Source organism: Zonotrichia leucophrys, chromosome 1 (assembly GCF_028769735.1).
Source record: "Zonotrichia leucophrys gambelii isolate GWCS_2022_RI chromosome 1, RI_Zleu_2.0, whole genome shotgun sequence".
Classification (NCBI taxonomy): domain Eukaryota; kingdom Metazoa; phylum Chordata; class Aves; order Passeriformes; family Passerellidae; genus Zonotrichia; species Zonotrichia leucophrys.
The window spans coordinates 68,326,108-68,340,402 of NC_088169.1; the positions used below are offsets into that span (position 1 = coordinate 68,326,108).

Consider the following 14,295-nt stretch of genomic DNA (forward strand, 5'->3'; position numbering starts at 1 on the left):
AAGTATTGTGAGTCTAACAGTTGAAGACTGATGGTTTTCATGGTATTCCTGCACTTAAGAGTAATGCTTGCTATAGTTTCTATGACAAAATTAATCAAATGAGCACACACATCCCACAAACCCAGTCCCCAAAACACATTTCTGGGGGAAAAGCAGAAAAGGGACAAATCTGGACATGATGTGATGCTAAAACCACAAGAAAAAAGGTTTGCTACATGCACTACACAATACCAGAGATTTCTAATGTATTTTTCTTCCTCTATAAAATTTACTCTTGCACTTTAGAAATGAAATACTAAAAAGCACTTTAGTGGATGATCTAAATAGTAAATTTTATAGTTTGTATCTATTTAAACTTAGTGTTCAGTAATCTTACTGATACAGAAACAGAATAACTGAAAACTATTACGACTCCCTTGCAAATGTGCAAGAATTACTGAAGCACAGGAAAATAACTGCTATCTAAACTAAAATAAATATAATGACTGCAGTAAATATCTTTTCATATGTACAGTTCTATTGAAAGACATCTTCAAGTTGGTGTATAAACAAAAAGCAAGTCCTTCACATTACCAGGCCAGAATTAAATGCAATTTTCAATCAAAAAGTATCACTTACTTCATTCATTTTTTGATCATCTGGTCCTTGAGCATCCTTAGTCTGTTTGATATTTTCTACCATTTTTCTGATAAAGGCATGACTGTTGTTTTCATTTTTAGCCATTAATATTTCCAGTATGAACCACAGGCACCTAGAGGAGAAATAAAGTATCCCACATGAACCAAAGTACAAAAGAAATCCCTTTAAAAAGCACATCTGAGAACATGATTAAGTCCAGCTTTTACTAGCATTATGAATTTGAACTAGTCTAACTCTGAGAAAACAGTTCTTTTGGAAAAATGAAATGAAAATGAGCAGAAGGTGAAAGGTTCGTCTATAAAATCTCACAGAGGGCTAAAAAAGCACCTATACTATTTCTCTCAATATTTTACAGAAGTTACTGGCATCATTATGCATGCTGGACTGTGTAACAGAGTACAGCAATTAATTAAAATTCCACTTAGAATAAAGTTAGAAATAACACTATTAAAAGTGGTCTTACTCTTTAATGTCCTTGAGTTGCTCAATGTCCTGGACTTTGACATAATCTGGGTCATGAGCTAGAAGATGGATAGTATAAGGAACAACATACTCTGGTAGAAGTGACAACAGTTTCTCTGAAAAGAAGAAGAAAGATGCATAAAAAAACTTCATACCAAGAAGTATGCTTTCTACCAAGGAGGAGAGGGCAAATCTTGAGGGCAGCATGCATTACATGATGTGGGCCTATCATTTCTCTATGATGTTTCATTTCATGGCTGCTGTGCATATGTTTCATGCATGCAACAATTAAGATTTTAAGTATCTCTCACTCAGGGCTGCTTGTTTTCTAGCTACCTTGAGATACAGCTCCAGTTACCTCCTACTCCCAATCCTTTCCTCAGTTCAAAGCCTGTATTCTGAAGGACTTTAAAAAGTAGACGTGAGGATGGATCACAAAATCCATGCTGACTGCAAGAAGTGCGACCAGCACAACTACAGGATAAGTCACTACTATTTCTTTGGACATTGCAGTGTGCAGCCTTGCTGTCAAGAGAACAAAGGCTTTCTGCAGGGACTTTACAGTCAAATTGCCACAATATCTGTTTCCAGAAGAGTGGGAGGTCACATGAAAGCTGTAACAAAGTAGTAGTGCACTGAGTTTGAAAGGCTCAATCCCACCTAAACAGAGCAGCACAACTCTATCGTGACATTCAAAGCATTCAATATATTTTCTATCATTCTCTGAGATTTTTGGAATCCCGAACAGGACTACAAGAAAGTCTTTCCTCCATCATGACAGTCTGAAGGCCTATCTCCCTTGGGGATTCAAAAAGGAAGGGTTGTTGCCAATGAGTTTTTCAGAGTTATGATCACAAAACACACTTTCTGTAAGATAAACTCCCTGACCCAACCAACAACATGCAGTGTGTACTCCAGCACCTCAGAGATCACCTCCCAAGGTGGACAACAGATGGACAAGCTGTGCACCAAAAGTAAAAAAAAACCATTTTTCAGCAAACATCCACACTGCTGACTTTAGCCTGATGCCTGAGTGAAGCAGGAGGACACACAGCACACCCAAGTTACTAAACCTGCACCCTGTGCAACAGGAAGGACAATGGTCAGAAGAAGGCATCCTGAAATTCCATGCATGTTGCTATGGCACAAGCATCTGATCTTTAGTGCCTGTGGCAAATGCAATATCGTAGTATTGACATGGCTTCAATGTTCATGTGGAGGGAAGAGGGAAATTCCCAGCTCCGCTTTTGAAATGCCATATTTTGTGATAGTAAGCGCATGACCAAGTCTGGAAAATCTTCCTTCAGTAAACTTTTACCTATACAATATTCAGTTATGAATAAGTCCAAACATCTGTAAATCATTATGTACACTAATATGATTTGAAAACTATTTAAAAATACATTAGAAGACTAACAGTTTTACCTCTATTATATGCATTCATATGAACAATTTGCTTGACATATCAGCATGTGCTTGAGAAATGTTGTGTGCATCAAACAAAATACACCATTATTGCAGATTTTACAAAACTAACAAATTAATTGTCATGCATACATCAAGTCTTAACCTATACCTTTCTTAGAGATCTGTATAAATAGGGGCAATGCACAGTCTACATAAAATATATATCATTTATAAAATCAATGCAGAGTGATTTTCAAGCCATATTTATGTAATTGAAATCCAGTATACTTCGCAAAGCAGTTTTTAGTGTGTTTCAATTGACACTGCACTATTAACTTTAAAAACATCCTTTTTGTTTTCAAGCACTGTCCTGCATTTTAGCCAGCAGCTGTTCACATTACTAAACAAAAAAAATAAAAATAGCAGGGAAAGAAAAGAATATAATTAAAACTTCAGAACACTAGCAAAATTGGCTTGTCTTAGATATGCCCCACACAAACCAAACCACTATTATTTGCACTAATTAGCAACTTCAATAGAATGCTAATCAAGAGCTCATAAACTCAGTTTTTCACTAACTTCCTGCCTTGGACCATTTCTCATATAGCTATAACAATAATTCCAACTGGGTCTGGAAAATAAAATGAACTAGTTCCAGACAAAACAGGGAAAGAAAAAGTATTGATACATATTATATTTAACCCTGTCATGACAAAAATCAGTAGGGAAAAATAGAACTTTTCTCTCTAATGAAAGAAGACCCTACCTGAAAGGTAGGGTGGCTTTCCTACCAGCACATAAAACTACAATGTGCTAAAACCCCTCACAAGAGTCCTTTATGAGCTTTTAGGAAGAACACTTGTTAAAAAAAAATTAATCTTTACTCTTGTAATTTTTCTGCTTACTGTCTTTTAAGTAAAAGCCCATCATGGGAACATAAAAATTCCTACGCAAGACATGTCTCTACCCAGATGAAACTAGTAAAAAATACACAATCAAAATAAGTCTCTTCTTGAGTGGTTTCCACTCTGAATAGAATTTAGAGAGTTTAAGAGGGCTGGGAATAATTCCTGCCAGCTTATAAAAGGCCAGTGTGGAAGAAAGAGGTGTTTTACTGTTGGGTACTAGTGCTTACGAAGTTTTCCTCAGGCAGGGTAAGCAGAAATTTACCATATTTTCAACAAAAGCTGAAATCCCCCCCAAATATCCAACAGATATCCTCCTCACCTGTATAAAGTTTTCAAGACAAAACATATCACAGAATCACACATTTCTAGATTCAGACAAATAGGTAGAATAAGCAAAGATGCAGATTTCCAAAGGAGGCACTGCCATCATTACCAGCCTGAGTTACTGCATGGTCAGCACGGAGAGTGGCAGAGGGAGACACACATTTAAATATTGTGTTCTTTCCAGAAATGAGCTTTGGCTGAACTGCTGCAATATGGATATTTTAGGATACAAACAGTTCAAGACATTCTATTTGCTGAAAGCTCAGACTGGTAAATCTGAATGACACAAAGTTAAGATTGTAATCCTCAAAAAAATCCTGCACTCTATATTTAATCCAGACTCCCCATGCATTATAGCATATGTCAAATCAAAGGCATCACACAATTATTTCAGCAAGAAAATAATTTATCAGGTGCACTTGGAGGTCCTATTGGATAAAGAAAAGCACAAACACCTAGGTTCCTCTTAATTTCTTCCACAGATTTTTGACAGTAACTTTGCAGCACCTATTTCAAACACATAATTCTTATGCTTTCTGTCTACACAATTAAAAAGAGATTTCAACTCTCAAGAGTAATAATCTTAAAATTACTTAGAGGTGTTTGTTCAATTTATTTTTTTCTTTTTTACATGTTACTGAGTGGGAGAAAAGTACCACTTTTTTCTTTAACTCTAATTAATGATACATTAGGGATTTGTCTGTAGACTTGTTCTCTGATCAGAGTCTAAGAGGACTGGGAAAGACTGACTGACTCAACTAATATAAAGTGATTCATAAACACAGAAGGAAGTCAGTTATCTAACAGCATCTCTGAGATCAGATTCACAAAACAGGTCTGGTTTAGGCTAAAAGGATGAAAAAATCCCCTTCATTTCACAAAAGTCAAATCATCAGTAATCTTTCAAATAAATAAAACTTTCAAAACCTCTCATTCAAAACTGCTATAGCTCTTCATAAAGGTCTACTTTTTCCTATGACTTTGTACCAGCATTGTAATAGTGCATGTCTGTAGCTTTAAGTCAAAAGGACTGACTTAATAAAAGAAAAATAGCTGACATGAGTCCATAGTAACTTCCAAAGCATTCTCACCATCAACCACTGGCACTGAGAAGAAAGAATTGCATCAACTCATCCTGAAGTGCCAACAAATATAGCTCTTTGCAGGAATAACACAAGATCCTACTCAATACAGCAGTGCAAGGACAGTCTATTTAGTACAGCATTTATGTATTAAAGTTACTTATTAGTAATTGCTGAAGTAAAATTAATCATTGTCACTTCACTTAGAACATTATTAACACTATTACGTTCAAATAGTACACATAATTGCCTTGGAAAATTACTTCACTTCCAATATATTTAGGCATAAGCATTTGCACAGTTTTTAACAGAACTCAAAGACCTCAGCAGTGCCTGTTAAAAAAAAAAAAACAACAAAATAAAATCTGGACCAAAGAAGACCTGAAAATTTTCAGTTTTCATTAGATACTTCCAAATCAAATTTACAGTGGTTCTGTGTATAAAAACAGACAACTATCAATGTTTTCAGTCAACTCACATTTACACATGAACTACACCACTTGTAGCAAAAAGTGACTTCTATTCTCTTACCACTAACTGCTGCATGTTGCTTCAGATATTCCCTTCTGACATTTATGTTCTTCACAAGGCACTGCCTAGCATGAGCTCTTCTCTCTTTCACGGGATCTTTTGCACACAGTGCACAAATAGCCATATATTCTAGTGGCAGCCGTAGTCTAGAAAGGCCTTTGTGAAGCTTCTGAGCAAATATTTGTCTCACTTGGTAACATTCATCCTATTAAAAAAAAAAAAAAAGGCAAAACCAAAACAGATAACTGTAAACTTTTCTTAAAGCAATATAAATTATAAAATACAGCATGGAAGCTCAAGTAAATATGCTAAAACCAATTAGACCTTGAAGCCACTGAAACATAGAAATTGCAAGAATTTTTTTTTAATGCCAAGTCAGAGCATTTAATTGAATTAATCAGCTGAAGCTTGCTTTAAGCTCAGAAGAAGAGCTAAGGTTCAAAAATTGTGCAGGAAGATACCACACTCAGGACTCAAGGCCTAATTTAGCATTGTAGTAAGGCACGGAGTCACTGAAATTGTTCACAGTTGGGTCACTTGCTTTGTAGAGCCAATGTCAAAGATCTGCACAAAAACATTTTATCCACCAGTAACCACCACCATGTCAATTTTGCTGCTATGATTTCACACATTTTCATCAAGACATTAATATTAAAAACTGAATAAAATTCAACAGAATTACCAGATAAGGTGAAACACCAAAGAGAGTACCAAGCATTTCCATTATTCTGTGGAAACCTATGCACTACAATTGACCATGGAAGAGAATTATCTGTGTTTAACAGCTGCCAAAGAACATGAAGTAAAACATTATGAAGGCAGCAAATGTAGTTCTACAGCTTATTCAGCAATGTGTTCCCAGAAAAAGCATGAAGTTTAAATTTTTTTGTATGAAAATAACCTACATAACACCATTTAAGATACGGCAAACCATTTCCCAACATAGGACAAGGAAGCTTAACAGAAACACATGTAGAAAAGACTTTGAAGAAAACATACAGAAAAGCTTAAGGTAAACAAGGTCACCAAAATAGCTTGGCACATTTAACCTGCCAAAAAAAGGTCAAGAGGAAAGATTTATCTCTAAATACATAGAAAAAATGTTAACAAGAGTAAGCAGCTATTTTAGTCAAATGGCAGCTTTGAAGTCAGAAAGGATTGAAGGGGGTTTCCAGTTATCAGTCAACTGGAAGTGCAGGGCCAAAACCTAACCACTGGAAACGCTGGCTCTGCATAATTTGCAAGTGGCATCTAAAGAGATCACAGATTAAATAAAACAATGTTCCCTCTGCCTCCACCAAAAATGAAACTGAGAAGAAACTTTTTTCAATCAAGCCCCATTTTCTCCTTTTTGTACTTCAAGCAATATTCCCTCTCTGTGGACTGAAGCCCTGAAACACCTGCTGCAGCCAGAGTTGAAGTAACCCAAGCCCACACACCCAAACCATGAGATCTGCTCATCATCTCGTCTCCTTACAGCAAATCCACCCCCACAGGAGGCTAAGACAGAACCCTCCTTTCCCTCCCCAGTATCACCTAAGTCTAAAGCCTTTAGGAAGCTCAGAAGAGATGGATGTCTAATTCCTGTTCCAGCAGGGAAACATCTTTGTCTCCAAGGACAAGGGAGGTACAGCTGGTTGCTACTGATGGTATTGTGTGGCCAATTGGAATGACTACAATTCCTTTATCTTTTAATACAGGGAATAACCTTAAATTTGACTCAGTTCTTACACTAAGAAGGAGACAAAACTTAACCAAGGTATGCTATTTTTAACAGCATACACAAACTCCATAAACTAATCCAATTTTATATAGCTACACCTCTGAATTTAATGCAAATTCATCAGAAGTTCACCATTTAAAAGCATTAAAAAAATACCTATTTGCAAAACATCATGTACCACGCAGACACAGCTCTGATTCCTCAATTACACCACCTTGAGTTAACAAAGAAAACTGGAAAAGCTTTGGGATTGTTTTAAACAAATGAAACTTATGCAATCCACAAGATTTATTCTAAATACAATTAAATTGTATTTTCAACAGAAGGCTTATCAGATCTTAAATCTGATCTTAAACCTTGTTAAACACTGAAGTACTACCCTCAGTTACTTTTCACTGTCTCTCAATATGAAGCTCTATTGACATCAAAATTTGTTCTGGAGATCACAGAAGTCAGCTGCTGGTAAGCTTATAAAATTGGCCAAACACATATGCAACTTATTTTACAATTACTAAAACCACATGCATTTCATCATAATAATGCCCCTATTTACCAGTGCCACTTTCACACAGCAATTAGTGACAAAATTTAATTATGTGTTTTGCACTCCAGTCATTAAACATTACAAAATGGCAGCATCAGACAGAAAAAAAAGTGCCAGCACAGAACCTCAGCAGAACCTGTGCAACCATCACAAGCCTTAAAAAGTAAGATGTTTCCTGTTGTTTCATCTGTTTTCTGATGTGCCCACTTAGGGAATCTTTGCTGTGAATTAAATAACACAAAACTAGAGTTGGCCTTGATGTCCCCCAATTTGTGGCTAGACTTGAAAGTGTTAATAATAAAAAAACTTTCAGAGTATTCAGTATCTACCATCAAGAAACAGATTCTAATACTAACCACTCTAAGCATTAACATATATGTATGCATATCCGCACATGCCAAATCTCAAAAAAAAAAAACAGTACCCCTTTTAAGTGAAAAAATCATTAAAGCTATTACAGCTACTCTGCATCTGAACATCTCCATTGAGAAAGAGAGAAAGGAAATTGGAGAAGGCCTGAAAAACACCTACAAAAGTTATTTGTAAGTATTCAAAATCTATTAAGAGCTGCAGTGAAAATGAAAGGCAGAATTCCTGACCTGACAGAGCTTACAATCTAATCTAGAAAACAACGTACAAAGTCACAAAAGGCAAAGAAATATCAATAAATGAAGAAGGAAAAGTGACAGAAATGATACCACAAAGAAACAGATTCTTCTGGAAGCAATGACAAAGCATATGGATATCCACAGGGAGGGGATTACAGACACCCAACATGGCTTTATAAAGGAAAAATCATGCCTGGCTGGTCTAACCTTTTACAATGAAGTGAATGTGCAAATGGATAAGGGATGAGCAATTGATGTCACCCACCTGGATTTCTACAAGGCCTTTGACACAGCTACACAATATTGTTGTCTCTAAACTGGAGCAATATGGGTTTCAGAGATGGACTACTCAACTGATAAGAAACTGGCTGGACGGCCATGTCCAAAGGATTGCAGTAAAAAAAAAAATCAATGTCCAAATGGAGATCAGTAACAACTGGTGTGCTCAGGGGGGAATACTGGGACAGGGATTGTTCATCTTTGTTAATTACACAGATAGGAGGGTTGAGAACATCCCTCAGCAAGCCTGTGGATAACACCAAGCCAAGTGGTGGAATTGATACATTGGAGGGAAGGGCTGCCATCCAGAGGAACCTTATTAGGCTTAAGGATGGGCCCAGGGGAACACCAGGAGGTTTGAATCTCAAGTGCAAGGTCCTGCACCTGGCTCCAGGCAACTCTCGGTATTCATACAGGCTGAGAGATGAAGGGATTGAGAGCAGCCCTGCAGAGGACTGGGGTCACTTGTGGATGAAAAACTGGAGATAAGCTCACAGCCCAGAAAGCCAACCATGACCTGGGCTGCATCAGAGGAAGAGTGGCCAGCAGGGTCAGAAAGGGAATTCTCACCATCTACTCTGCTCTCATGGGACCCCCATCTGGAGTGCTGTGTCCTGCTCCGGAGCAATGGTTTTAAACTGAAAGAGGTGAGGTTTAGATTGGACATATGGAAAAGATTTTTTTACCATGAGGGTGGCAGGACACTGGAACAGGTTGCCCACAGAACTTGTGGACACTCCATCATTGGAGATGTTCAGGGCCACGTTGGATGAGGCTTTGAGCAACTTGTTCTAGTGGAACGTGTCCCTGACCACAGCAAGGGAGCTTAATGGGATGATCTTTATGGGTTCATTCCAGTCCAAAGTATGCTATAATGCTACAGGAAAATGTCATACTAACTGGCTTATAAATGTTGAGAACCCTATTATGTTCTAATTTGAATTTTATCCCTCAAAATTCCCTTTTGAAAATTCAGGGAAGGTAAGCATTAGACACAAAAAAGGTGACAACACATCTGTTAGAATATCCACAAACAGATAAGACTGTTATAGCTGGAAAATAAGTGATAGAAGTGAGAGATAGAGGAGGGCAAAGGGCCTGCACTTTAACATACTAAAAAGAATATCAAAATAATGAAGCAAAATTCTGATAGGAGCTACAAGGTTAACATTTGCAATAAAGATTTGCCACAGGAGGGAAGTGACTGAATGAATGAACAGATTTTGATCACTGGGTTCACAAGAAAACAGAACACGTAAACACTACATTGGCAAGGCTAGTCTGGCATGACATTATCCAGCTTGAGTGTCCTTTCCAGAGCAGAGACAGAACTTATTGGTCATTACACCAAGTGCCTATTTTTGTCTTGACTAATTTTGTTCTGAACTGTAAATTCTTTATAACTCATTTTGAGACAAGACTAACATTTCTGTTCAGTTTTGGAATAGGAAAGCTGAAAAGTATCAGACTTTGCTTTGGGTGTAAAGACCTTCAGTTATTACCACTGAATTCCTGCTGTAGTTTTGCTAGATTTCATCTGCTTAAGTAGTTTAAAGCTTTGTTCCATTTCCCTTGTTTTTCATAGCGTTTCAGAACTGACTAAGAGCTCCTTTTCATAGGAACAGAGAAGCTTAAAATTCACATAAACATAGACAAAACAATATACAAGCCTAATTCAGACTGTCTTACTCTGGTAAAGGAATGATTTTTCTAGCCTAACAATAACCAACTGCAAGCAACTTTAGAAACTAAAAAAAATACTCTGTATTAAAGTAAACAACACCCACACAGGAGCCACACTCTGTATTTGCTAACATTACATGCCAATTTGAAGTCTTCCAACATTTAAAATGGTTTGCAGCTTTTAAAGCTTTAGCTGGACGTAGGAACTAAAATCTAAAATGGCATATAATTATTGCTGCAGACACCTTCTGGACAGGATTCCTTGCAGAGGATTTCGTGACTTCTGGAAAGCCAGGAGAATATCAGCAGCTACACAAATAACACCAACCGAAGTCCCTTCATGACCACCTTACTCTTGGGGTATGAATCAATTTCTGTACAATTTGCTATGCCGACAAGCCAGAAATAGAGAGGGTCCCTATATCTCTACTTACCACTTGGAAGTTATTTCCTTACTATGGGCTCACAGGCAGAAGCTAAGGATGAAAATTCCAGCATCTGCTAAGGAATATATCCCTATTTTTTCTTATATTTGAAGGATGCTAATTATTTTTGCAGACCTCTGCATTCCAAATATATTCTACCCAAGTATTGAGAAATCAAGATCACTGTTTTCACCATAGTTCAATATACTTTACATCATCTCACTTTAACTTGTAGTAATGTTATAATGCAGCTGGGGTATTACTTAAATACATACTGCATATCTTAGTTCATCAGTATTCTAACATTTGACTACTCTAAGTCAGTATTTCCCCAATGGACAGCCCAGTACTACAGATCTAATTTTAATCCACAATGAGCTTTCAGGATTATGAAATGGAGAAATAATTTCATGCTAAGGCTGAATATTTTGCACAAAACCAGATTTGCAGAAATATACGCAACATACAGAACAAACAACTATATACTCATACACCTGCTGATAACCCACAACTCCAACAAATTTCCTTACATTTATGGCTAGTGCACACAGTTGGTACTGTTCTAAGGTGATGATTTCGTGGTAACAAGGTTCTTGTGCCAGCTTCACAATAGCATTCCCAGCAGCCAGCCTCAAGCGAGACATGTCAGGTTTACTGAAAAACAAGCACATGGATTGTGAAAGTTAATTAGTAAAAAAAATTATGTAATTTTTTGACTTAGCTAAATCTAATAAGTTTGCATCACTGAAAAACAAGTACTTCAAAGGAAAAAAATTTCTGTGAACTTAGCCACCCCTATGCTAGCAGAAGCAATTTCAAACTCAAAGTAATTTTCATGGCAGCAGATTTTACAGCCTATTCCCACTTACCATTACCTGGTCCCAACCTGGCAATAAAAATTTTCCATCAAACTTCCTAAAAGTTACACACAGATGTGAAACAATTCTAGCTTTGCGTCCATACTGGCCCTCAGAGACCACACCTAGCAGTAAGATACTTCTGTTCAGCTTGCTGCTCCCCCTTCAGCAGGTGAGTCCTGCCAAAGAAGTAGCCGACCCATTTCTGGTTCCCAGAGTTACCAAAATTCCCTAGCTCAAAATCCATGCTTCAGGCAAACATCAATTAAGATTAATTAGACACTGTAATACATAACCAAGTGAATTCTATTTTAAGACAATAGCAAAATGTCTTTTGAATGCAGCCACTGAAAATATTGTATATCAGATGTGTGGCAAATTTTCTACAGCACAGAACTATGACATTCTAAGCTCCAAAAGGTTTTAATAATTTTTCTCTTGGTGAGCATTAGTTTAAGAAAAAATGCAGATGGTGTTTCAGGAAAATCTCAATTCAAGCTCATATCTAATATCAGTATTTTCAGCAACTGTTAGCATCCTCTGATACTGAAATAGTCTTATTTTATGCTTAGTATAGACTAAAATCAAAATCCTACTACAAAAACATGCAAGATTAAACCTAGCTGTTCTATCTAACCACAAACAGAAAATTTGTATAATCTTGAGTTCTGCAGGACTGTTTATGACTTATAAAATTAAAAAGAAAGACTTAAAAAGGACAGTTGAGATACTATCAATAAAATTCAATATTAAAAAAATACAAGACTGGTGAATTTAACATGATAACATCTCAAAGAAGTCAGTTGTTGATTTAAAAGCAATTCAAGAAAGTCATCAATCCTACTACTTCAAAGTGTAAAGGATGAACAAGAGAAGGGATTTGCTGTCCAAATGGGACCTTGCCTTCACCTGACACTCCAGGCTGAACAGGGCTTTGAAGTAAAAAAAACCCAAAAAATCCCCTTACAGTGTCCCTGAAGGGTAGAGTTCAAGAGGCATAGGGGCAGAGTCACTTTTAGGGCTGATGTGGGCAATAACACCAAGAAGATTACAACATGACTGATGGCCTCAACAGCATCAAAGGCTCCTGAGCCCTGCCACTTAATTCACTTATGTTTAGCAAATTATTAAACACTGTTTAAAAGACAAGTGCAAGCCATGAACACTAAAATTGACTCACACAGAATGACCTCATATCAAGTACAGTCTAAGAGGTTATGTTCTGTACTGAATGGACAGTTTTACTCTCTTCAAAGCCTACTCCAAGTCAGAGGGAGCAGTATCAGGTTTGCACAGAAGGGACACAGTAAGCACTGCCAGAAAGAAGATATCCTTATTGCACTCAATGGGTGAAGAACAAAGGTCAGGAAGTGTCAGCAAGTTCCATGCAGAACTAACAGGCCTGAAACATCATCTCCTCTGCTTCAGGTTTTGAGAGTAATTGTTAATGTATGCAGTATAGCTCACACAGAGACAATGGACTGGCCCTTCTACCAATTTGGAGCTTTCTTGAAAAGCAATATTGAGAATCACAAATTATTACAGGGCTCTTGCCTCATTCAGCAGTGGGTGCGCATTTTCCCTAGTCTTCATTTTGTCACTTATTTACTTAGAGAAGCTCTTCTGGTTGCCTTTGCCATTTCTCACTAGATGTTATCCCAGTTGGGATTTGGCTTTCCTGTCTGTATCTCAGATGGCGCTCCCTGTACTCCTGCCAGATTACCCATCTCTACTTCCTCCCTCTGTTTACCTCATACCATAGAATAGCTGGGGCCAGAAGGGATTGTTAAAGCTCATCTAGTCCAACCCCCTGCAATGAGCAGCACTTGGAGGCCTGTTCAACATGACCTTGAATGTTTCTAGGCATGGGGCAGCTATTACCTCCCTGAGCATCCTGTTTCAGTGTTTCATCACCCTCACCACAAAAAAAAAAAAAATTCTTCTATCTCCAGGCTCCTTTAAGTACTGAGAGGTCACAATAAGACCCTTCCTATTGTGGTCACCCCAGACCCTTCTCTCCTCCAGGCTAAACAACTCCAAATCACTCAGCCTTTCCTCATAAAAGTACTCCAGCCCTCTGATTGTTTTTGAGACCCTTCTCTGAACATGCTCCAGCAGGTCCATGTGTTTCCTGTGCTGAGAGCCCCAGAGCTGGATGCAGCACTTTGTGCAGGGTCTCACCCTCTGAGTGAGCTAAAGAGGCAGAATCACATCCCTTGACCTGCAAGCCACGCTTCTTTTGATGCAGCTCAGGACACAGCTGGCTTTCTGGGATGTAAGCACACATTGTTGGCTCATGTTCACCCTTTCATCCACCAGTGTCCCCAAGTACTACTCTGCAGGGCTGCTCTCAATCCCTTTTTTTGTGTTTGAATTTTGCCAGCAGCACCTTGCTCATCCAGGTACAGTTTGCTGAAGTATCCATCTGCTTTTCTGCTGTGATCACTCTTGAGTACTGAGGGGGGATTTTTAAGTACTAGGTAATTAGCTTTCTTGGGCCCCTCTTCCCTTCAGGCCTTATCCAATGGGACCCTTCAAGCACATTCTTGTAGAGATCCAAGATTGTTCTCGTTAGTCCAGTCCAATCTTGCCTTCTGGCCTCCTCCTTGCCCTCAGGATTTTGAACTTCACCATCTTAGGGTCATTATAGCCAAGGCTATCTTCAATCTTCACATCCCCAGTAAGTCCCTCCTTGTTGGCCTATATGAGGTCCAGCAGAGAGCCTCTCCTCATTAGGTCCTCTACTAGTTGTGTCAAAAAGTTTTCATGAATGCTGCCCTGGATTGTTATGCACTGCTGTGTTGCCCTTGCAGTAGATATCAG

General features: G+C 38.0%; 1 protein-coding gene across 3 annotated transcripts in view; it reads right to left on the reverse strand.

The window, feature by feature from the left end:
- Window positions 1-14,295, reverse strand: part of PDS5B (PDS5 cohesin associated factor B) — a 101,913-nt gene that overhangs the window by 16,538 nt on the left and 71,080 nt on the right. For all 3 annotated transcript variants that reach the window (XM_064716330.1, XM_064716336.1, XM_064716322.1), the window contains exons 24-27: window positions 11,146-11,269; window positions 5,354-5,558; window positions 1,103-1,217; window positions 619-751 (exon numbers count right to left, since the gene is read on the reverse strand). In XM_064716330.1, coding sequence (XP_064572400.1) covers window positions 619-751; window positions 1,103-1,217; window positions 5,354-5,558; window positions 11,146-11,269 — 577 coding nt within the window. The remainder of the gene's footprint in view (window positions 1-618; window positions 752-1,102; window positions 1,218-5,353; window positions 5,559-11,145; window positions 11,270-14,295) is intronic.